General features: G+C 32.6%; 1 protein-coding gene across 1 annotated transcript in view; it reads right to left on the reverse strand.

Moving 5' to 3' along the window:
• Window positions 1-25,249, reverse strand: part of LOC123658168 (proto-oncogene tyrosine-protein kinase ROS) — a 46,203-nt gene extending 20,954 nt beyond the window's left edge. Inside the window, exons 1-15 of the mRNA XM_045593608.1 lie at window positions 25,097-25,249; window positions 20,639-20,698; window positions 4,778-4,837; window positions 4,605-4,695; window positions 4,223-4,443; window positions 3,638-3,886; window positions 2,776-2,923; window positions 2,572-2,691; window positions 2,186-2,498; window positions 1,893-2,102; window positions 1,417-1,818; window positions 1,110-1,343; window positions 559-760; window positions 267-456; window positions 71-189 (exon numbers count right to left, since the gene is read on the reverse strand). Of these exons, the coding sequence (XP_045449564.1) occupies window positions 71-189; window positions 267-456; window positions 559-760; window positions 1,110-1,343; window positions 1,417-1,818; window positions 1,893-2,102; window positions 2,186-2,498; window positions 2,572-2,691; window positions 2,776-2,923; window positions 3,638-3,886; window positions 4,223-4,443; window positions 4,605-4,695; window positions 4,778-4,837; window positions 20,639-20,698; window positions 25,097-25,249 (2,772 nt within the window). The remainder of the gene's footprint in view (window positions 1-70; window positions 190-266; window positions 457-558; window positions 761-1,109; window positions 1,344-1,416; window positions 1,819-1,892; window positions 2,103-2,185; window positions 2,499-2,571; window positions 2,692-2,775; window positions 2,924-3,637; window positions 3,887-4,222; window positions 4,444-4,604; window positions 4,696-4,777; window positions 4,838-20,638; window positions 20,699-25,096) is intronic.
• Between the last annotated feature and the right edge of the window lie 1,627 nt (window positions 25,250-26,876).

Here is a 26,876-nt window from a genome sequence, read left to right on the forward strand (position 1 = left end):
TTATATATTATTTTTCTTTAATTTATTCCAAATAAAAAAGAGTACATGCTAAATTTTTAATATTCTACACCTCATTAATTCCAACAGAAATTCTGTCCGCTGTCTGCGCTCGATGCAATTCTGAACCATCGTAACTTCTGACTAGCCAATAAAGCCATCTATTGTCCAAGTCCGCAGTGAGACCCATTACTAAAAAAGAAAAAAGATTTTAATTCGTAAATATATCATTGAAAGAAGAAAACTAGATGTGAATGTCAAGTACATACCTTGTTTCCCGCTAAATAATTGTGCTGGATAATAAACAATTTTGTTTTCTCCATTTAACCGAGCAGCCTCAACAGCGTGACCCGTATTCCAGTATATATAGGCTCCCAGAGAATCAATGGTAAGTTCTTTTGCCACGGACACAATAGGAACAGGTTCCCTGTTACTACCGTCAAAGTTACCTCTCGTTATCTAAAAGTTCACCAGTTGGGTCATTGTAAGGTTGATATTTTCCGAGTTTTTTTTTTACCCTTAAGGTTGATATTTTACAATATTAATTTATATAATAGTTACCAATTGTTGTTTCGGATTTGACCAATAAATCTTTTTACCGACGAAATCTACAGCCAAACTGCCAACGTCGTCCATATTGGGCATTATTCCCTTTGCACGAGTCGTTATATTGTACCACATTACCGTTGATGCGTTTGTCACCAAATAAAGCTTATCTCTATACCATGAAATATCAGTGATGAACAAATTTTTAAGATCCGCCCTGTCAAAACATTAACTTTTATTATTGTTACAAGAAATACTTACAATAAGCAATTAAATTCAAAATAAAATAGTTGTATGATCTGTTTTAAACGCAATAAAAATTATTCCTTAAAAGTATTTACGGAAGGTAAAAGATCCTCTCTTTTAGTTTAATTCTGTGATAATTTATTTTCAATTTACAAGGCCAGACGAAACGAATTTCGAAATGAAACTATTTAAGGTTTAACTTGAAAATATGTTTATTAATTTATTGATAGATTGATTAATTTAATCACTTTCAGTTGTGTCAGTAGGACACGATTGATTCCGCCAATGTCAGGTAGAAAACAAAAAATATTATTACTTACCTGTCAATTAGAGTTTGCAATTTGTCACCTGTTAAATCAGTTTGCAAGAGCCCATCAGGGCCTGACCACAATAAAGTACTTTGCAAAGTGGTAGGTGAGAATGTCAAAGTTCTTCCAACGAATTCTGTTGACCATGGCCCCGAGCCTGACTCTGTAACCGCTGCTACTCGAATAACATACTCGGTGTCCTGAATTAAATTTTCAACGACGTGCAGGGATTCATTTATATTTTCTCTGAAAATAGATAACACGTGAGTACCTTTTTCACCTTTTTAAAAAGTATGCAGACATACTCGTATTTACTGACATTTTAATAACTTCTCCAGATGATGGTTCTGTTAGTTGTAAATGAAATGTCCATTTTTGCCAAGCCCCAGCTCCTTGGTGCCCTAAAAGATGGGGAGGCGACCACGAAATTTTTGCTCTGTTTATACCCATCACACTTTGAACGCCTAAAGGAGGATTAACAGGAACAGGAATCGGCTGACAACTTCTTAGTGCAACTAAAACTTGTCTAGTAGCTACCCTTTTGGTATTATATGCTAGAGGATATTCATTATGAAAGTAACTATCACTTCCACGGTGATATTCTTCTGTTAACATTTCCTGTCCATTAGTCCAATAAAACAGACCATTAGCATATGCTATTGACCGCGCCGAGAAAAACATTGGTGTCTGTGTGTTACTTCGAAAATCAGTTACTTCGCGTCTAAAATAAACAATTAATTTAGAAACATAATTTGTCATTCAATTATATTAATTTTATAATATTAGGAGGCGTACCCGTCTAGCGAAACTGCGAGCACTGTATTACGTCTTAGATGAGCAACAAGTAATCTAAAATCAGCATGGTCTACTGTAAAAGCTCCGAGATGAGCATCCCTAACAATGTGTTCAGGTCGAGAGTCATGTGGAACACCGTTAGAAATATTTGCTAAATCCAATCTGTACAGGCCACCGCGTTCAACACCACGCAGTGCCCAAAATAAGTAACTGTAATAATAAATTACATTAAGAACTTAAAATTAAACATTTTCAATTGCAAGTGTTATTGTAAAACGCAAATTAATTTTTACCCGTTGTAAGCATCAACTTCGAAGTGTATCGGGCGGGAATTGACACCAGAATAAGCAACTATTTGATTTTTTCCATCAAAGTCGCATCGCAGTATTTCCCAAGTAGAATACAAACTAGAGTTGTGTTGTTGCACACCAAGTACATACAAGTGTCGGTTCAGCCAATCCACAGATAGATCCAAAGGTTTGTACTTTATGTTCTTAGGCATGAGTATAGGTTCAGAGGGGCTCTTTTTAAGTAAGGAACTACGATAAACAAATCCATTTGAGACAGATACAAATAAAGAATTGCTAGATAAATCGAGTCCAACGCCTGTAAATTCAATTACTTTTTATTTATCTTGAAAAAAATTAAAAATATATACCAAATAATCAAAAATGAATACCCGTTATATTATGTTCAGTGCTGTAAAGTTCCACAGGAACGGATAGCATATCATTTGCAGGCGCCGCAAAAATATTGTGTTCACTTCCCAAAATTAAAATTGGTTGTTGACTAGGAACAGCTGAAAAGAATCAATCGATTCTAATAAACATTAAATTAATATAGTAGATTTGATCAAATAAGCGAACTCTTATTTTGAACTTACATGTAGGTAACGGTGGAGTTTTAATTTTAACATAAGCTCTAGGCCCTTCTCCAACTGCATTTCGCATTGCTACTGATACTTCATACTCTCTAGCTGGGGCTAAATTTTGGAACATGTAGAATAGCGTGTTGTTTGATGCTGGCATATCCTAGATTACAACCCAATGTTAAAACAATAAAGCATTTTTGGAAAAATCAAAATCAAAAATAGCTTTATTCAAATAGGCTCCAAGAGCACTTTCGAATCGTCATTTTACAAATTAAAACTTTAGAAATTAATTATTATTTTTGTAAAAGTGAAGCTACCACCGATTCTGCAGAGAAGAATCGGCAAGAAACTCCGCAGTTACTCTTTTGAAAATAATATATAAACTGTGTTTTAGAACAAAATTAGAAACATGTTGCATGAAATACAGCGTCACCAAGTCCACACATCTTTATCAACTATGTAATCCTGCACCGAGTAATAAGCTTTATCTATTAATTTTTTTTTAAATAAAAACTTTAAATTTATGTTGAGACAATTCCAAAATCATTTGTGGTATTTTATTATACATGCGAATACCATGACCCAGAAAGGAAACGTTTACTTTGCGCAGTCGAAAACTTGGAGTTACAATTTTGTTATTCCGTCTCGTGTTTACAATGCGATTATTACTATATATTTCAAAACAATGAATATTTTGGTGGATATACATAATATTTTTATAAATATACTGCGACGCGATCGTTAATATGTCCACCTTTTGGAAAACATCCCGTAGGGAGACTCGAGCTGCAAGATCGTAAATGCCGCGAATAGTCCTTTTTTGCAAGATAAATATGGATATTGATAATATATACAATAAAAAAAAATTGCATACCTCAATTGCATCATTAGTGTTAGGCTGGGTGTCTGCAAGCCTCAGCACATATGATATTAATGGACCATTAGGAAAAGGTCCAGGTTCCCATGAAATCGCTACACGACTAGGATCAGGTGCTGCCGCCCTTAAGGCGCTTGGAGCTGAACTTGGCTTTCCACTTTCTAATGTCGATATCACAACTGATGGCATTGAATATACTGGCTCGCCAGCGCCGCTATGGCCCGATAAAAATATGGCAACTCGAAACTAAAAATAATAAACGAATAATATAAATGGTCCAGAAATTCATAATAAGTACAACCATCTAGACTGCATCTGTATCCTAAACAGGTAAATTAAAATTACTTGCACACGAATAATTCTGTACTATATTTATTAAGTTTGAACAAAAATGCCTAAACAAATATGTCTCTCGTATTTTTTTTTCAGAAATTTATTTGTATTACTGGTCGTTTTTGTAACTACAACATCAAATTTTCTCTACAATGTTAGAATCTAAGAAGCAAAGGCAGTTTTTTTAAGTAAAGCTAATACACAAAGGAATTTTATATTATTTATTTATCTCATATCCTAAATACTTACTCTGTATTTAGTATATGGTCGTAGGTTTTCTACGTGAATTATAGATTTGTCGGAATCACTCGAATTGGAATAATACTGCCAGGTACCGGGTAGTTCTTCGTAACGCCATTGTACAAGATAACTGAGATTGCCCAGGTTAGGTGCATCCCACACTAATGACAACGAAGTTGCTGTAAGACTGTCTGCAACGAGCGCTGGTGCTGGAGGCGTTCCTAATAAATCTGTTGAAAGTAAAAGTTTTGTATTATTAACATGGTCACACTACTATATTTTTTAAAAACTATTTTTTTTTTACATACAATATATTGGAGGTAAAACAAACGGTTAATTGATTTAAAAGTAAATCTTTTCGAAAAACACATATTAATTTACTTTAATTTACCTCGAATGTTTTGAAAATAGGCGTTAAGAGCTTCATTGCAACCCATCACACAGTATAGCTCTCGAGAGAAAACTGTCTCTGAAGTAACATTCTGAAATATAAGGCATAATTTTATAACATTTATTTTAATTAAATGTATGTATATGTATCTGTAAATTATTACTTTTACTTACACAAACAGTTTGACAAGAATTTTCTAATCCTTCTAACCAAAGACTGCAACCAAGTCTGCACTGAAAATTCAACAGAAATGTTAATTATATATGGATTGGGATGCATTTAAAAATAAAAGCTTAGATTATATAGCACAAATATAGACATTAATAAAAAAAATTTATGCCCAATTAGAGTAGCAATAACAATATGTATGACGCATATCAATTAAAAGCCCATAAGTGCATCTTATATATCATCATCAATTATAACCGATATCTATAATTATAAATACAAATGAATGTCGCTAAGCGCATATTTTAAGAATCGCTCAACCAATTCGGCTAATTTATTTATTAGTATGTCCTTTAAGGCCCACGAAAGGTTTTAAAACAAAAAAAAATCTTACTATTAACTTTTGACAGTACGAAGTCTGTCCGGGCAGCTAGTTAAGAAATAAATTAAAAACGGCAATGATTACTTTAAAATGTTTTATCAAGACCTCCAATATATTGTATGTTTTTCTCAGATAAATTATTTACTTTGTTGTAATAAATTCAGATAGTCGGCTTATTTTATTCTTTACCCTCCTCTGGAATCACTCTATTTACTAAAGAAAACCGCATCAAAATCCGTTGCGTAGTTTTAAAGACCTAAGCATATACAGACAGCGGGAAGCGACTTCGTTTTTATACTATGTAATGATTACGGTTGACTTTACTTATTATTAGCTAAATTATTGACATGAATATTGTATTTAATCGGTTATGAATATTAAATATATGTATTTTGATTCATTTTCCTATGTTTTATTGTTTTCTTATGTTTATTTCTATTTTTTCTCTGTTTCTTCATTAATTTATATTGTTATACGGACGGCTATTTGACTGTATGGATTTTGTCTAAAATAAACTTAATATTATTATATATCTATCTTAACGCTGTTTTTTTGTTTTTGTTTTTGTGCGTCTAAGGTTGACGTCAGCAAGCAGTCTTTAAATAAGGCTGTATGGCTTTAAGCCCGCCTTTTGCGCAACGTGCTATTTTAAGTTGTATGAAAAAGTTTTATGATAAATAAATAACTAAAAAGGTAGGTACTGATAATTTACTGTGTTTTGACATCGATTAGCAACAAGAGCAACGTGTATAATGTATGTTTACAGCCTCTTGTGAATCGTAAGTAGGACCGTTTTGCGTGTTTACGTTTACACGTTGCACATGTTCATTTCAACTTTTAAACATTCACAGAACTTCTGCTCGTAAATCAAATACTTTTAAATACTATATCAGTTTCATTTTTTACTGGAGTCGATTTAAATTTAGTTGTCTATAGATTTAATTGCCAAGATGTATTTTAAGACAAAATAATAGTCGAAATATAATTGAGTATATTGCTATTTGCTACTAGATAAATGATTTATTTTATAACAAGAACTTAGGATATAACGTTAAAAGTGTAGTATCAGGTGTTATAATAAAAAAAACCGACTTCAATTACATTGACTAGTAATAAGTACAACGTATTTACTCGTAGACGAAAAATAGTCAAGTAAATACGCGTTATCAAAGATTACTTAAAAAGTTGTAATCAGATCTCGATGAACTTTAAATGTGACCACATGATAAACATCAGCTTTCGACTAAATTAAAAGTAATCAAGATCGGTACACCCAGTGAAAAGTTATGCCGTATAAAACTAAAAAAATAGTCAAGTGAAAACGCATTATTAGATATAACTCAAAAAGTAGATGTTAGATCTTAAATTAATTTAAATGGGAACAAATGACACACGCCACCTTTTGATTAAAAAAAAAATTGGTCGAAATCGGTCCACCCAGTCAAAAGTTCTGAAGTAACATACATAAAAAAAAATACAGTCGAATTGAAAACCTCCTCCTTTTTTCGAAGTTGGTTAAAATCTTAAGAAAGAGAAACAAAACAAACAAGTGTGCTTGATCACACGACTGAAGTAAAACTTTTTAGCTCCATCTAACTTATATCTTCCTCTCAACTTCCGTTTGCTTCGCCCGATCACACTTTTCGCAACGCTCTCGTAACGCATTCACCAGCTTACTCCCCAAGTCAAGCGTGCTTTAAGAAGTTTTATTTCAAAAAATAGTTCACACAGTAACCCCGTTTGTAACGGATTTTCACGGTCGAGCTACGACCTTAACGGCTAGTGACTTGTAAGACGCAGGTGGTTCTGCATTTCTACGCTCCACCTAACAACAACTATAATGAAAGTTTAACAACTGATATTTGTAGTGTTACGGTGTAATGCCAAAAAATAAAATGCTCAGAGAAGATTTGTTTAATATATTTTTAAGATCATATTTTACCGCTTTGTCAGACAGATTGACGATAGATTGATTGCAGAAGATTGATACAATTTTTCAAAAAATAATAAAAACAAGAATAAATTTAGATTATCACTTCGAGAGCTATAATACTGGAGCAAAATAAATGTATACAAACTGACTGGCAATGACGTCAAATATATAAAAATTGTTTACTTCGAGAGTTAAAAAGAGTATCTTTAAAAAAATATTTTTAGGTTTAATTCCCTAGTCTCAGAAGAGCTTAAAAGATTGATTGATTCAGCCTGTAACATCCCACCGCTGGGCATCTTTTTCACCATGTTGTAGAAGGGTCTGAGCTTAATCAAGCATGCTTAGCGAAAGCGGATGTATTACTCCTACTTTATGTATTACAACAACCAGGACCAACAAATTTACGTGTTACCAGACTAGAAATAAATAAATATTGCTCGAAGGCAAATATTCAATAATAACAAGAACCGAACCCGCGACCACCGGTGTTTAGGCGCCTACACGAGACACTAACCACTAAAACACACAGAACACAGATCTGTTGTCGAATTAACAAATGCTATAGGTACTCATATTTATTTAATTTTAAACTAGTTTTTTGTTCGTGACATAAAGCATCATAGTTAACTATATCCAATGTCCAGGATTAGTCAGTACGCGGAACAATTAATTCACAACGATGAGTATGCGCGCGATTTGTGCAGTTTGTTTCGGGTGTATAATTGCGGGTCGTGGCCTCGTCGCACTCCCATCGGGGAACTGGGACACTGGAATCGGTGCGGCTCATGTGTGTACATATTATGTATACACGGATTCTTGTAGTAGGTAATATACCATGTTCGAATGCATTTGATTGAAAATTTTCATTCGTTCGTTTCATTTAATGGCTAACAATAGTGACAAATGTGAAAATTTTATATATTAATTCATATGAGCTTGTTATTTTTCGCCAAATTTGTCTTTACATTATTTCAGTGTATTGTAATGTAGACTATAAACTTCTATCATAAATTCTGTTTTTTTTTTCCATCGCATCCTAGATGAATGTAGACAACATATTTAATCTGTGCCCTTCTGAGTGACGTTAACAGGATTTTTCCGCCATGCTTGTCACAACACCCCACCCAACTTGACCCTCGAACAACTATGTTTAATTGAAATTGTTCGAAATAATATTAATATTGACAGATCCTAGATCCACTATAAATTCAGAAAACCGTATTTGACTATTTTAACAACTGTTTTGTATTTGTTATAAACGTTTTTTAGCCACTGTCATTTCTTTTTTCTACCCCCATAAGCCATTGCAACAAGTTTTTTTTTTTTTTTGTTATTGACGTAAACAATATTTATTAATGTACGTTTTGGGCTGTAGATTATTATTGTTATAAAAACAATTTTAATATTATTAATTAAATAATGTAGTTACGTATGTACTTTTCCTTCCCTTAAATAAATGAAATTACCTTAAATATATACGAAAATTACTTTAATATAATACGTATTTTGATTAGAAATACTTAAGCTCGTAAAGCAACTAAGTAAATTAGTGTTTAATTAGCCAACATCCTGTCTCGTGCCCTAATAATAACAAAACAATAGTTGCTCCCTTTGGAATCATTAAAATTGTCGCTCCACTTAATTGCTGGAGCGATTTCGGAAACGCTCTCGGAAGTCCAATTGGGAGCGCATGCGCACGCCGGATGCAGGGCGCTGTGGAAGCACGGCTACATTTTATTTATTAATTATCCCTTGAAATGTATCTGGCTTAAGTGTCATAAAATTATTTATGAAAATTAAATTTCATTAACAAGTAATTTTTTACAACACTGAACGTCCTAAAATCATTCTCGTATCGTTTTTCTGTTAATTTAATTGGCAGTCTTTAAACAGTTTGTTAAAATTTTATTTTACAAAATTGCCGCACAAAAGTTCCATTATCATTTGTTTTTAACTAAAGTCTGAATAAATGATAAAAAATATTTTTTTTTTTAAATAAATAAAGCTATCATTATAAGCAACAGCGATTGGCCTCTACTCTAGAAATTCTAAAACAAATTATACATCTGCTGTACGCTCTGATAAAAGATACATACACGTTTGCCATTTTACTGTTTAATTGATAATAATACTAGTAATGATTTATCAACTGGCGCCATTGAATAAGCCGATGTCACTGTTTTCTAACTGTGTACGTTACTGACCTCAGATAAACTTTAAGATATGTACAATAACCCACATTTATTTTATAACACGAGGCGATCATCACTTCATACTTTAAGAAATGCGTGGGACTAGACGCAGTCCATAAAATCTATTACTAGCTCTATAGATAAATAATTAATCGCCAATAATTTAAACATTAAAAATTTGGACTCTTGCGGTTACCAATAATATTGAACATTTGAAAGGATATAAAATAGTGTGCAGGTCACGCGCTGGCCCACGCCAAACGCTTGGCTCTGGCAATTGAATAATGTTGGGACAAATTGGGACCCACCGGTACGCTTCCCGTTAGCCGCTCTTCGCACTCTCGAGAGCTCTTGGTTCTAGTATCCTTGCTGGCCTCTATCAGGCGGTTGTGTTTAATGTTAGTTAGCCTTTTATTTTACAAAATTTTTAACTAAACATTTAGCACAATATCGCATTTTACTTACCTATGAAAAATAGATTACCTACTTATATCTTTAAATTTTGCTATGGTAGTATATAAAATATGCTTTGTAAAAACAACTATAACAATGATAAAGCATGCAGTACCTATATATCATGTTGTTACTGTTGAAGGTCTTAACTCAATGATAATGCTCAGTGACCAGTTGAGAATTATTCTAATTTAACTCATGCAGTAGCCGTTGCGAGTACAATAAATGGACAATAAATCAAAACACTCCATGGTTTAGTGCTTTCGTGACAATTTCGCTAAGTGGATGACCGCAGTTTAGGGGGAAGGGGGTGAGGTTTGCATGAACGGAGCGAAGGCGAGAGGGAGGAGCGAGGTAATGAACTGACTACTGACTGAATGGAAGCGATGCGAGCGCAGCTCGGCGGGGAACGCTCCACCTAATGAGGAAATAAGAATTAGCGAGCGATGAAGTTGAATGCAGTTCTTTATGAACATAACCAGTGATACAATCTTCATATTAATTTGAACTATCGTTAAATTAGATTTAGAAATAAATTAAAAAAAAAGTGTAAGCATTGTAGTCGACGGTGAGTCAATGGTACATTTAACTGATGGCGGTTTGATGGAGATAAAAATCCCATCATTTAAACACAAATTCAACACGATTCCTACCAGCCCAGCATCGTTTCAAGAATTCAATGATGATATCAAAATTATAATCACAAAATTTGCCATTAATTCTATAAAACGAAACGAATGACGAAATATGATAAAAAATGAGACGAGTATATATGAATAAAACGATAAAAGATGAAGACTAAAGATGACTTTGAACTTACGATTTTATTGTGATAAAAGATTATAATAAAGCATTGTTTAAAAAAGCAAAACAAATTAATTTAAAAAACTTGAAAATCACCTTAAACCCCACATAGGTAGACAAATGCTTTAAATTGTTTTAGGTATTGTTAAAAATTATAGTTTATACTCTACATAGCACAATTCATTATTTATTCGTATCTAACCAATACCCGTGATTTTGTTTGCGTTACTTAATATTATACTTATTTATGTAGGTATAAAACAGCACTACTAGTTACAATTCTACTCCAATGGTGTTTAACCTGTGGTCCGTGAACCCCTAAGGGTGCGCGAGGATGTGTTGTGCCGCGGTTTTATCTTTGGAAATTTGAGATTACAAATAATATCAACCTAAGTTTTAATAATTCAAAAGCAAAATGCAGCAACATCCTTCACGCCCGTACAGTATTTTTAATATAAAAAAATTATAACTAAATAATTGTGTTTGCTCGCAAACGAAAAAAAAACCGACTTCATTCACATCGACGAGTAATACAACGTAGATCGACGAAAAAATAGTCAAGTAACGACGCGTTATCAAAGATTACTCAAAAAGTAGTTATCAGATCTCAATAAAATTTATATGTGACCACATGACAAACATCAGCTTACGATTAAATTAAAAAATTTTAAAATCAGTACACCCAGTAAAAAGTTATTGCTTTTCAAGAAGTTCCCTCGATTTCTCTGGGATCCCATCATCAGATCCTAGTTTCCTTATCATGGTACTAAACTTGGGATATCTCCTTTCCAACAAAAAAAGAATTATCAAAATCGATACATCCAGTAGAAAGTTATGCGGTAATGCAACGTAGGTCGACGAAAAAAGCGTCAAGTAAAAACGCATTATTAGATATAGCTCGAAAAGTAGTTGTTAGATCTCAAATAAATTTAAATGGGACCAATTGGCACACACCACCTTTCGATTAAAAGAAAATTTGTCGAAATCGCTCCACCCAGTCAAAAGTTCTGATGTAACGTACATTAAAAAAAAAATACAGTCGAATTTCGAACCTCCTCCTTTTTTGGAAGTCGGTTAAAAAGTGATTAAATGCCCAAAAAAATTGTACATATAATTTATTTAAACTATGATATTTTATATTTCGTGACTAGTGTATAAACAGCATTTAAATCAGCTTTAACTAGATTTGAATTTGGTATAAAAAAGAACAAACATCCTTAATCGTTCTCAACACCTGCCTCGTATTTTATAACTTAATAAGGACTGTAAATTGTGATCTTAAAATAGCCACAAGAAAATGCTTGAGGCATCTGTCTCTATTCGTATTTAGATCTAAGTCTGTGTCATTCTTATGTTTTGAGTGCAAAGCATGTCTAGTAATTAGCGCGTCTGCTTCAACATCTATGCTGTTTATTTATCTTAGAATTGTTTACCTTTGTTTTAACGTATAACGAGTTATAAGATGATTTACATTTTAATATGAGGGCTACTATCAATTTTTTTTTTATTTAAGTAGGTCGGCAAACAAGCGTCGGCTCACCTGATGGTAAGCGATTAGCGTAGCTTATAGACGTCTGCAACACCAGAAGCATCAGAAGCGCATTGCCAACCCTATCCCCAATCCTCCCAGGAACTCAGGTCACCTTACCAACAGGAACACAATATTGCTTGAAAACAGTTAGTCTTCTGTAAGGTCGGGGTACTACCCCAGTCGGGCTGCTCCATATTTTGAGCAGCAAATTTTCTGCTGTGCCCTACCTCAGTTAAAATCCAGTCATATGTTTTCAAAGTTTCATAATTATGTATAATAAAGTATTATTTATTGATCATGAACTAAACAGAAAATACATTTTAATTAATTGCGCTTTATGATATGACTTTTAGATTTAATATTAATAGGCATAATACAAATGTACCTGTCGGCGTATCTGCTCTATTTATAAAACTCTGAATCCTAACCAGATCCTTAACTATGCTTAGTCTTAAGTTATTCTTTTTACTAAAATGATATATCACTTTGTTTTTTTTTTTGTTTTTTTAATAAGCAATGACATAAGTAACCAAGCAAAGATTTAAAGCAAAAACAAACATAGTTAATTAGCGTCGATTGCCCAACGCAAGGACCGAGACATTCGTCTCATAATGTTATCGCATGTTTCAATTAGCTGACCAATTGGTAATACGCTATTAAGATGTTCTTCTTGCGCTTAAGCAGTGAAAGTTCTCGTGTGAAAAGGCAAGCTAGTCTTGTTGTAAAACGATACATAATCTGTGCCAACAATCGCGTGCACGTGTTGTGACTTAGATAATTATATCAGTCAGTTATTTAGTCAGATGTGATGAAATAGAAAATACACGTATCTACTCAAAATTTATATTATTTTTATTAATTACGTTATTAATCTGGTGTCTTATGCAACTATGTGCAACTATGTAATAATTGTACAACTGCTGTAACCAACGTCATTTGTGAAATTTTAACTAAGAATAATGAAGCACGTAATACCATAGTTGATAACATGATGTGCAATAGTTAATTGTTTAATATTACTCTGAATATTCATGTATGCACATGAGGCGTTGGCCGCTCTCGTTTCAGTTCCGCTACGTTTAGAAACACTGTTTTGACGGTTTTGCTCTACTGGTTACGTGAATAAATTATTCTAATTCGTCAATCGGCATTTTTTAATTTCCCACGTTTTGTTTATGTTATTATAAGTTATAAATTCTGTATTCATATTTTTATAATAACAACTTGGTCCGGCCAAAAGTTTATCAATACGGAAATATCATTTTAAATAATAGACTTGTAGTTTATATTATTTCGAAAAGTAAATTAGAAACATAAGTATAGTGGTACTAATAAAATAATAAACAAATTGCTTTTAAAACAAAGAATAACTTTTGCCAGAGTATAATATTATACAAAACAGAGATCTTTACTGTAAATGTAGTAAACCTTATAAAGCACCCCCCAAGGATCATTAAACTTATGGCCCTTTTCTCTTGGGAATATTAAAATGTTTATGGTAATAAGTTATAAGACACTATCGTGGATTAACTAATATTGTTTTCGTATGTTGTTGTCTTTATTTCTGTGATTATTTCTATCATCTTTAATTACGTTTATTAACTGTAAGTTTAAATTATAAGCCGTTCTACTATGTAATATGGATATTGTAAAGGATTAGTCTTCTATTGTAGACTGAATAAACTTCTCGCTATAAAGTTTTACAAATTATGTTGCATTGTACATATTATATATTACGGCATGCATAAGCGACGAATATCAAGTGCCTATCAATACAGAATTCAGAACCAATGCCATGATAACATTTTCTTCACCCTGAGTTAGCAAAATTATCTCCGTAGGATATGAACTCTTTATTCTGCAGTACGTTATATAAAATGGAATAAAATGAACTCTAAAATAGATCCGAGGGGAGCAGGCAGGCAACTAGCAGCTTCCTTCCTGCGTCCATCCGGCGGCGGATCACACGCGACCCCGCGCAACCATAGCGAGCCCCAGATAGCATGGTGGATGACCACCACGCCGGATTTATGTATCCCCATTAGGCACGATACCACGGTCACTAACCCAGACTTATATTTAAACGTAAGTTGATGCCGAGGATTCAGACATCATTCATAGAGAGTTACATTTGCAAAATAAATCGTGCATTTTACTGTTATGTAGAGTTTTATTTTCTCAATATATTTTTAATACTACATGTTTCGTCAGCGCGCATTTGAGAAGCGTGGTGGATTAAGCTCTGATCCTTCTCCTAGATGGCGAAAAAGGCCTATGAGCAGTGGGATATTACAGGCTGAAGCGAACTACATGTTTCGATTTTGTTAATATATTTGCATTTAATATTTTTTTTATAAAATGTTTTATTTTAAAGCAGAAAAAGTTGTAAATCTGTATTGTAGTTGTTAACAAGGGTATTAACAGGAACTACATTCTGTAAACACACTAAAGCGCGTGCAGTCAAAATAACGGATATGCTACAGGGAAGTCATATTAAGGCAGGTACAGTGCACAGGAATGTCTTCTATCCTTTACACCTTTGGTTTGTTTGACGATTGATCTTAACAAGTGCAGTGCTATTAAAAGTTTTCCGACGAACATATAGTACATACATATAGTTTATACACATACATAAAACAATGTTATATTCCTTATACAGCAAGTACTTAAAATATGTGAATATATTAAAACATAAATTGTAACTTGCACAGCTGAATATTATTTGAGCTGTCGTAAATAAATTGATATTTAAATACTTATTGTTATACATAAAACGAAAATGATATATAGACATCAAATGTAATTGCTACATAAATGGTACATATAACAGACTACCATAACCAAAAACAAAGTATAATAACAAGTCAATTGACTTCATTCGCGTTGTTTCGAGGGTGCGCGCCCCGAGCAGCCACTTAAGTGTTTTTGCTTTACGCGGGCTCATAAATTGAAACCGACTGGTAATTTTGACATAAACCAGTAGTAACTGTCATGTTTAAGGGAACATGCCGTTTTGTGTCAATTTACAAGTTTTTGAAATGATAAATAACTTAAAACACACGTCACCTAGCGTAAAAGAGGTTTTTTTCTGGAATTGTCTCAGAACCAAAATTGTCTCGTGCTTCAGATATACCTATATTATTAGCTTTACTTAATTATTTCTATAATAGTAATAAAAAATAAGTCTGAGTTCGTCAAAAACTGTAGAACCTATTCACAATAACTGTGCTTGCGTCTTTGCAGCAGTATCAAAGTATAGTATCGTCTGTCCAGTTTTGTCTGCGACACTGGATACGCTCTAGTTAGTTTAAGTCTAACCTGTTTCTAAAAAGGATATCATTGACTGGCTCCTTATCTTTACTCATGAATATTAAAATTTGATTTCTTTTACTAATAAGTGTGGCGATTAAAAATTACGAGGTAATATCATGGGAGCAATATGCACTAAATAAGTATAATAATTATCACCTTACAAAATTACAAAAAAGTATTTATACGTGAGTTGATTGGAAATTGAACAAAAAATTTACCGATCGTCAATCATGTTGACATTAATATAATTCAAATAATAATTTTTGTAGTTGTGGTTGGCGGTAGAGCAAGCAATTACCTATAAAATGATATATAATTTATGTGTAGTAATTATGAGGTTCCTTCTAAAAGGGGAGGCTAACATCTTAACCTTAGCGTATTAAATATATATGATGATATATGATAATACAAGTAAAATTAAAAGACAAACCATACCGCTTGGGTTTCCAAAACAGTTCGTTATTTTCAATAAAATATTTTAAACTGACATTACTGATTTAATATTTAGGTACGTGATATTATTTCTTTGTTTCGTAATTCGCAATCTCAATAGATTAATGCTCACAACTACAGTACCTATGTTGTTTAATTACCTAAATTGGAATATGTTGCTAAGTTATTTTCGCAACTCAGTCGAATTTTGAACTTATTTTGTAAATTTTCACAATCTTAATGTGCATTATTATCAAATGTTTTCGAACCACTATTCATTAAAAGACCTTCTATCGCGGATAACATGTCAAAGGTGAGTTGATGTGACTTATTTATCGTTCAGTAATTATAAACGTAGGTCATTATTTTTGTGTAGTAACCGAAGTTTTAGAATTTCATACCCATCAGTGCCTCTATAACATTTTATACGGCTGTCTAATCGAACCACGAACGAATACTATATTATATTATAAAATAATACCTATAATTTTAGTCAAGAGCTCGTTTCGATCATAAAAAATAAACACCTTTAGGTTAAGCAATAGTTATTAAATTTACAAAAATAAATAAAACAATAATAAACTCAAGTTATCGGCTCTGAACGCAGTTTTACGACATTTCTTTGTGTCGATACGAATGAACATTATATTATATTGTAAATTGAAATAAATCATTTCACACATAAATTGAATTGATATGAGGCTTTTAATTGAGTCACGAGGTATCTGTTTTCCGAATATCTACAGAAATTAACTAGTACTAGTCTCCATATGAATAATAAACTGCGAAAAAAGCGTGGTGACTATTTGCAACACACATGAGTTCACGCCATTTTTGGCGCGAACTTGTGGAGGCCTATGTCCTGAAGTGATAATGATGAATGATGATATGAATAAACGCACCTCAATTAAATTAAAAGTAGACATAACAATTATAATTTCAGAACTAAATGTGAATTATGCCTTTAAAAAACTACTTTTTTGTATTGATATACTTTAATTTTTCATTTTTTTTTAAATTCTTAATCATCTTCATCAGACTAACCAACTTTAGGTACAAATTTTTGTTATGTTATACATAAAAATGATTTTAAGTAATAACAAACTATTCAGCAACTTTTTTGCCAATTTTATTTTATACTAGTGACCCGCCCCGGCTTCACACGGGTGCAATGCTGATACTGCTATACTACAGAATGTCTTTATTTATAGTGTGAAGCTAGCTTACAGTGTGGTTATTAACATAATAACAACAACATTCAAATAAGCGTCGTTAGACTACACGTTGTTACAGAATGCGTTGAAGAAATAAAGGTTCACTGCTCGTTCCCCATAGGTGATGCGTGATAATATGTAGCATATATGCTGACCCGACTTCTTAATAATATTCGTACCAAATTTGAAGTAAATCCATGCAGTACTTTTTGAGTTTATCCCGGACATACATACAACACATACGGACATACAGACAAACAGACAAAAAATCTAAACACTATATTTTTGACTTCGGTATCGATTGTAGATCATACCCCAAGTATTCTCTTTAAAAAATATTCAATGTACAGTTTTGACTTTCCTGCCATTTTATTTTATTTAACCAATTTCAAAAAAAGAAGGAGGTTACTATATATATATATATATCATCATCATTACAGCCTATCACAGTCCACTGCTGGACATAGGCCTCCATAAGTTTACGCCAAAAATAGCGTGAACTCATGTGTTTTACCCATAGTCACCACGCTGGGCAGGCGGGTTGGTGACCGCAGTGCTGGCTTTGTCGCACCGAAGACGCTGCTGCCCGTCTTCGGCCTGTGTATTTCAAAGCTAGCAGTTGGATGGTTATCCCGCCACCGGTCGGTTTTTTAAGTTCCAATGTGGTAGTGGAACTGTGTTATCCCTTAGTCGCCTCTTACGACACCCACGGGAAGAGAGGGGGTGGCTAAATTCTTTAGTACCGTAGCCACACAGTACAGTATATATATATATATATATATATATATATATATGTTCGGGGATAACTCCGTCGTTTATGAACCGGCTTTGATAATTCTTTTTTGTTGGAAAGGAAATATCCCCAGTTTGGTACCATGATAAGGAAACCAGGATCTGATGATGGGATCCCAGAGAAATCGAGGGAAACTCTCGAAAATCTGCATAACTTTTTACTGGGTGTACCGATTTTAATGATTTTTAATTTAATCGAAAGCCGATTTTTATCATGTGGTCACATTTAAATTTCATCGAGATCTGATTATAACTTTTGGAGTAATCTTTGATAATGTGTATTTACTTGACTATTTTTTCGACTACCTACGTTGTATTACTTGTCGATATAATTGAAGTCGGTTTTTCTTCGTTTGCCTGCAAACACGATTATTATATTTACATACGGCGAATTTCAAGGTAAGTTCTTCAATTATATAAATATGTTAGTCGGTAAGGCGATGAGACTATGATAAGATGAACTAAAACCTTCCTTCCTAACCGATGCCGACCCTTGCATGTATGAATACCATTATATTATTTATTCCTTTTAAATGTTAATATTAAAAGGTCATCTTTAATGTGTATCAAGGTAATTTATATTAAACTAGCTGTGCCCGCGGCTTCGCCCGCGTTGAAATCAGTGTGTCACAAACTTGTCCAGGCAAACTTCCAGTGAAACTCTCATTAAAATCGGCTTAGCCGTTCCATACACCTTCCTCTTGAATCGCATGAAAATCCGTTCAGTAGATTTTGAGGCAATCGATCACATACAATTAATACACTAACTGTTGCCCGCGACTACATCCGCGTGGTTATGAAGATATGGATATTAAGATGTAGGCATTTTTTTTATTTCAGTCACTTGAAATGCTTATTACACTGAGTAACTTTTTAAAAGGCACAATTTAGTATAATTTAATAGTTGTTTTTATAAAACCTCTCTATACACCACATTCTTAGTTTTATTTTCAGGCTGCAGTATAAATAACCTATCGACGAACTTATAATTGCTGTATATGTTTAATACAAAATATCAACCCCAATTAAACCCCCTTAGCGGTGGAATATCGCAAAATTTCTCTACTCTTCTACTATAATCTACTAACTATAATCTACCTCCCTGCCAAATTTCATCTTTATCCATCCTAGATGGATGGACCCTCCAGCAGTTTTTGGGTTCTCGTGATGAGTGAGTCAGTGACCTTTCCCTTTTATACATATATATAGATTACGATACGTTATTTGGACAACTCCTCACCATCTATAGAGCTTACATTTTAAATTTCAACTCTCTTACTTCAAAAACATAGCACTTTTATACAAACTTCTAACCCCCGTTTTATTCCCTTAGGGGTCGAGTTTCGTAAAATCCGTTCTCAGTGGATGTTTACGCCCTATAAGGAACATATTTGCCAAATTTCAAGTTAATAGCTGTTATAGTTTCGGAGATTTCGTGATGAGTAACTCAACCTACCATCCCCCGTTTTAACCCCAAAAGGGAGTTGATTTCTAAAGTTTCATTATTTGGACACCTTCTCACCATCTATAGAGCATACATTTTAAATTTCAAGTCTCTTACTTCAAAAACATAGGACTTTTATACAAACTTCCAACCCCCGTTTTATTCCCTTAGGGGTCGAATTTCGTAAAATCCGTTCTTAACGGATGTTTACGTCTTATAAGGAGCCTACCTGCCAAATTTCAAGTTTGTGGCTATTATAGTTTCGGAGATTTTGTTATGAGTGAGTCAACCTACCATCCCCCGTTTTAACCCCAAAAGAGAGTTGATTTCTAAAGATACATTATTTGGACACCTTGTTATCATCTATAGAGCATACATTTTAAATTTCAAGTCACTTACGTCAAAAACATGGGACTCTCATACAAACTTCCAACCCCCGTTTTACCCCCTTAGGGGTTGAGTTTGGTAAAATCCGTTCTTAGCGGATGTCTACTTCCTATAAGGAGCCTACCTGCCAAATTTCAAGTTTGTAGGTGTTATAGTTTCGGAGATTTCGTGATGAATGACCTTTCGCGTTTATATATATTATAGATTTTAGAATAAGGAATAGATTGGAGGAGAAAATATTACCAATATTATTTGGAGTTTATCTTAGAAGACATCAGCTACGGAAAAGCTTGGTCGACTTTAAGACGGCTTTGTTATCAAAATATTTAATTACCTCTTTTTTTACATTAAAAAGTACTTGGTAAAATTCTCTATATGGCAAAGAATCCCTTAGCTAAAATTCAAAACCGTTGCCTTAAAAGAACAAACAGAGAAGACGACATGTGAGGCAAAGGGTAATTTTGGTTTTTTTTATCATGTAGTCTTTTTGTAAACAAAGCAATAAATTTGTTTACGGTTAGATTATTACTAGACTTTTTAAAACAGAAGAGAGAGAGAGAGAAGTAAGAGAACTGCCACTCACCTTTTTCCAAACACAATAATATCATGATATAAAATATGCACCAGTAACATTGTGACATACTTATACATAACCAGACACTGATAAAAATAATTAAGATTAAATATTTTTTTTATCAGCTCAGTCATATTCAAAAACTTAGTTAGTAGAATTATGATAAATATACTACATTTTTCGGTTTGCACATAGCCTAAAATAAGTGAATGTGGATATAAAGAAACCATTTCACAAAATGTTTGCATCAGCACAGCATCTTCAGAACAGACTTCATAAACAGACGTTCAAAGAGTCATTCAAAGACAGTACAGTAGAGTACTACAGTAGAGTAGTAGCGACTAAATAACATTCAACTATGGACCATCTATCAGGTGACTAGACTATGAACATCTATCAGTTAAAAATAAACTAACTTGTTGTTCACTGCAGTCAGATCCACAGCTAACGTCGAAATGGCCGTCCCCCGTTCGATTCTGTAAAAAACAGAATATGATTAAAAAATATTGACCATAAAAATACAGGTTAAATCAACTTTTTTGATAATAATCTAGTTGTACATCCACCGGACACCGACCTGATAACTTCCGCTGTGACTGCGCGCGCGCATCGGAGCGTGCCAATGCGACATTAGGGCTTGATCGTTCGTTTTGAGAATCAAGATACATTACAGGAAATTAGAAGATGTTATTTAACTTAATTATTACACAAAGTTGTGAATAAATCGTATATGATGTTGTCACGCTTCTATTTTATTATATGTGTCACAATTTTTCTAAAATATTAACCATGTTTACACTTTAGTTTTTTATCAATTAGGTACCTGCTTTAAAAAAATGTAAGGAAAAAATTGAAACGAATATATTGATTTTTAACACTATTTAATGAAATGAATGAAAACAGCAACAAATTCGATTTCATAACGAAGGTTAAAAAATATCTCAAAAAAAGTTAACCACTAGATATCACGTTTCGTTTCAAGCCAGTAAAGTGCACTGGAGTTACCGGGTTGGTTCCGGTCCCACGCTCGCAAAAAACGTAATAAATCTATGAAACTAATATTTTAATCTATCTCCTTTAAAATTTACAACTATTTGTAATGCTATAGTTTTCCAATTCACTAAACAAATAATTGTTTATTACAACACCTATAAAACATAGGTATGTGTTAAGGTAAAATACATATAATTAAATAAATAAACAAACGTTATAATCTTATATGTACAAAATTACTTTTTATATACTCAGAGACTTAAATCTGAATATTCCAAAATTATAATTAGACAATGTTATTTAAACCTAGCTTAATTTGACTTCATTTATTTTGTAAAAATTTTGTACGTATACACTCACACTCAACGTTAACAAACTTTAGGTGTTTTTGACTCTTTTTATTTTGCTTTCTGACATATTAATGTTACTGAATATAAATAAAAACGTAAGTCTTATTATTCATTGAAAAATACTGTTATTAAAGCGCGAGGTAGGTCATATAAATTATTTTAAGTAAGTCAAACTACTCACAAACATAGGGAATTAAAGTCTGTGCCACCTGTGATGAGTGATATAAGTCGAGTGATACCCGTTTGTTACTAATCAATCACTCTAAATATTTAAATCTAAAAGGTTATATATGTCTTTACCTTTTGTTTGAAACAGGATCATTTATTCTATATTGTAGAAGTAAATGCATTTTCAACTCCAGATTCAAAAACAAAATTGAGTCAGAATGCTACTATGAATAGATTAGATTTTAGAGATTATAATAGAATAATAAACTCATTCTGTTTGCTAAGAAATTAAAGAAAAACCGACTTCAATTATTATCATTGAAGTAGGTTTTGTAAGTTGTCCTAATAAACAAATAAGTACCTACACATATATTTTATACAAAGAAAAGTTTGAGGTTCAACGTAATTTACCTATACAAGTATCATTTATCACAATTTTAGGTTTAACAAATGTGAATAATTGTGTTTTCACGCAAACGAAAAAATACCGACTTCAATTACATCGACAGTAATACGACATACGTAGACAAAAAATACTCAAGTAAATGCGCGTTATTAAAGATTACTCAAAAAGTAGATATTAGATCTTAACCAAATTTTGATGGAGCTACAAGACAAGCATCAGCTTTCGATACAACGTAGGCGGACGAAAAAATAATCATGCAAATACGTATTAAACGTGTATTATACGTATATCTCAATTAAATTTAAATGGGACCACATGACATGTAGACCTTTCGATTTAAACAAAAAAAAAATCATAAAAATCGGTCAACCCAATCAGAAGTTCTGATAGATAAAATAAAACCGGCCAAGTGCGAGTCGGACTCGCCCACAGAGGGTTCCGTACAAAAAAGTTATTAAAAATATTTTTATTTTTTTTTATTTTTTTATGATGTTTTCCCAAAAAATTTATGCTTTTCACAATTTTTCCTTTGTTTCTGACGTTGCTTTGTACCAAATTTCAATATTCTGAGTTCACTGGAAATATCCTGTGGGTTTTGATTTCCTTGCGAGTATCGAAAATTTGCAACATAAACGGCTACATCTTTTGATTGCGATGGCTTAAAAGTTCGATTTTTCACAGCTCCAAGGGACAGTAGACCTGAGTATTTTTTATAAATTTCAGTTTGGTTTTGACAACAGGACGACAACAAAGTGATCCTATAAGGATTCCCTTTTTTCCTTATGAGGTACGGAACGCTAAAAAATACAATCGAATTGAGAACCTGCTCCTTTTTTTTGAAGTGAAAAAAGTGCAACTAACATATTTTACAAAAACATTTACAAATATTTTTATTATTTATTTTTTATTATGTAGCATTTTTTTTTTGTTAATTAGCTTCGTAGTGAAATATTTACCAAATAAAGAATAAAATGTATCACGAATCACGATTCACCCTGTAAAATCCCAATGATGTATATAAGCCTCTTTCTCCATGTAGGAGAAGAGTCGGAATTTAATCCACCACACTGCTTCACTGCGGGTTAGCGGATATGTTCCTTACCATGAGTAACGATCGCTATCAGGAGTCTTTGACAACAACCGGGACCGACAGCTTAATGTACCGGACCTTAGCCAGACCGGAAAGAAATATTGGTACAAATACAAATATCCATCCCAAGTGGGAATCGAACCCGCAATCGCCTGTGTGAGATTGTCTTACACAATACACACATCACTACGCCAGAGCGATGCATAATGTATATATTGAAAGAGAATGTTTTACTCAACGAGTATATTGGACCTAAGGCCGTAGTCTTTAGTCGACGTAATTTTTTAAACCTGTTTTTGCTCTTCTGTAAAATGATGGTTTTGGACTTGTACCACTTGTCACCGGAGACACAGAACTGGCAGATGGACCACTTATATATATATGTATGATATTGGTTTGAACTACATATATTATCTATACTTCGAGCGAATCTTTAAGCCTTTTGGTTTAAAATTTTCTTAATATACCTAAAAGTTCACCCTATATTCAACGCGTTAATACTATTTCGGGTTTCTAAAAAACATGTAAATGTTTAAAATATAGGTTTCTGTTTTAAAAAATAAGTATATGGGCACAAAATTACATTTGAATAAAAAATTTAAAAAAAAGTGACGTGTTACAATGAATATCCAAAATGGTTAATATATTTTTTATTTTTTGTTACATTTTCTGTTTATTGTATTAGCAAACAGTCTATCTGTTACTGTACCTTAATAAAATAAAATAAATATAGGTATATATATATAGATGCGTTTTACCAATGATTTGTGTAGTTAAATGGAATATCTTTGTATTTTATTAATAATATCTTTTATAATTTAATATTATTCTAGAAACAGTGCACTGTTAAAGTTTTTTTTATTCTTTTGTGCACTGCTTATCATTTCAACTGTATTATTTTCAGTAAATAAATGAAAATAAATAAATAAAATTAGGTACATTTAACCTGTGATTTACTTTGGTTTCTTTTTGCAATCAATGTTCCCTACATTGAAGTATTGGGCTATTTTTAATTAATATAAAAAAGTACAAGATTTCATTTATTTTTATCGTTATATGTAAGTACTATAACTTCATATTTATTTATACATAGTAAGGTATTTGATTTGTGATATTTTTATGGTTAGTAAGAATACTTGTGTATATTTCACACAAAGCTGAACCTGTCCCATATAGATAGTCTGATCCAAGGTCGGCCCGTGAGTTAGACAATACAGTTGTAGCCCACTCCTCTATATTTAGCGCGATCTTGTTGATTACTAGCTTACTAATTGTCAACAATTAATTGTGCGTTGAACCTGCGCAAGCGACGCTTGTTGCAAATAACTTTTCGTTTTGCGTTAATTTTTCCGTAAATATGTATAAATTAAATGATTATTGAATCTTGTAATTGAATTCAATGTTTTATATAAAACATTATAAATAATTATTCAATAATTGGATGTTTTATTTCAAGTGACTGCATTTTAATTTTATTTCTAATACAATACGATATGATTCAGCCTGTAACACCCCACAGCTGGGCATAGGCCTCTTCCTCCGTGAAGGAGAAGGATTGGAGCTTAATCCACCACTCTGCACCACTGCGTGTTTGCGAATATTTATAATAAAATTACAAATAATTAACTTAAGATTATTAATATGGTATAGCTGAATTTAAAAGTTTGTGAATTATTATCTCAGTTTCCAGAGTTGAGACTAGTTTTTGGAAAGCAAGCTCTAGGGGCCTTTTTAAAAATTATATTAAAATACTAAGCATCTAATCGATAAATAAAAACTAACATGTACTTATTTCAACCCAAATTATTATATCCAATCGTAACTAAATGGATTATATAGGAAATATCATTAGAATTGTTAAACAGACCTGGAAAGGGCATTTTTCATTGCATCGAGCCACAGCTTCCGCTCCAAATTTCTCGGCGATGGAACTGTAATCGCATCCAATTGTGCGAACGGACAAAGCCAATCCGAACAACGACAACACTAGCCATTTGTGCCAATTCTGCGGCGTACTCATTGTTCCCGCCGCCGCCGAACGTCACTTCTGCTTACCGTCACACAAAAACACTAAACATAACTTGTTTTTATTTTCGATCGAATATCATGAAATTATCATTATTTTCTTTCTATTTTTTTTAAAGAAAAATTATACACTAAAGTACTGCTTTAATATTAATTAACGTAAACAAACAATTCCGAACGGGTGTCAGCGTAACGTCCGTAATTTGAAAAGTAATGGTCACGCCTTTTGGATGCGCGTGCGCAGTGAAAGCTACTCGCGTACTGACTGCGCGCCCGCCGCTAACTCGTTCGCTACGAGGCCGCTACGGTTGGGCGCTACGCTTATTATCCTTTACCTGCCTTTTCATACCTTTTGTTGCTGACATAAAGTGATTTTCATTTACATAAATACATTCCATTAATGAATTACTGTTTAGTTTTTTCGCAGCATGTTTTGCTTAAATATTCAAGACAATATTACACGCGATTGCAACTCGTCTTTATATAAAATATAAAAGTTTCATTGTTTATATAAAAAAGTTGTTATTAATAAAACTTATTTTTTACTTATCTCTGTATATTTTTAAGTTTACGTATGTTTCAGTAAACTCCTCCTGCAGCTTTGTCAATAAATAATTCCTAATGTTTTAATGTGGGTGATCTCGTGAAGTGTTCACAAAGTATATGCCATGTCTGAGGATTTCGCATAATATCTCAATAAAGGATAACAAAAGAAGAGAACCTAAGACAACAAACTTTAATATTAAGTTATAAACAACGATTAATTAAGTTAATAGTACCTGGGTGACCGAGCTCAGCTCGGTATTTTTAGTAAATCGTGAAGGATTAGTAGAAGAGAGAGTTAAAATGAATCGCTGCCGGCTTGGAGTATCTTTTTAACCGACTTCAAAAAAGGAGGAGGTTACTATATATATGTTATATATATATATATATATAAAATTCTCGTGTCGCGGTGTTTGTAGTTAAACTTCTCCGAAACGGCTTGCCCGATTCTCATGAAATTTTGTGTGCATATTGGTCTGAGTATCAAACCCCTAATTTTTTTTAATTTTTAGATAAATTATATATTTTTTTATGATACAACATTATGAAATACATACAATCCTAAATTTTCAACCCTCTACTATCAACCCCTATATTTTATTCGTTAATTATAAACTTTAATCTTTTGGGCAAGATTTTTGTTTTTATTTTATCATGACTTACAATATATTTTTTTACATTACTCTTAATTTTCCACCTCTCTACGATCAACCCCTATTTTTCCATCGCAATATTTATTTTTTATTATTTTTAATAATTTCCTTTAATTATTCATTGTCTACAACGCTTTCGATTATAAGTACATCCCCGCACACTTATAGTAGATAGTTTGTTGGCAAAACACCGTTTCCGGGTCAGCTAGTATATATATACAAGAATTGCTCGTTTAATAATATTAGATAGATTAAGCTATTGGAACGGGTAAAATATAATTTTTCTTTTATTTTTATAGCATATTTTTAAAAAGATTGCACATTATTATATACTTTCAGTTTCGTATATAAATTATGATGATTCAGGGAATTAACATAAAGTTTAAATAGCTTTATTTTTATTTTTAGGTCTATAGCACTTTATAT

This window comes from Melitaea cinxia, chromosome 12, assembly GCF_905220565.1.
Source record: "Melitaea cinxia chromosome 12, ilMelCinx1.1, whole genome shotgun sequence".
Lineage (NCBI taxonomy): Eukaryota > Metazoa > Arthropoda > Insecta > Lepidoptera > Nymphalidae > Melitaea > Melitaea cinxia.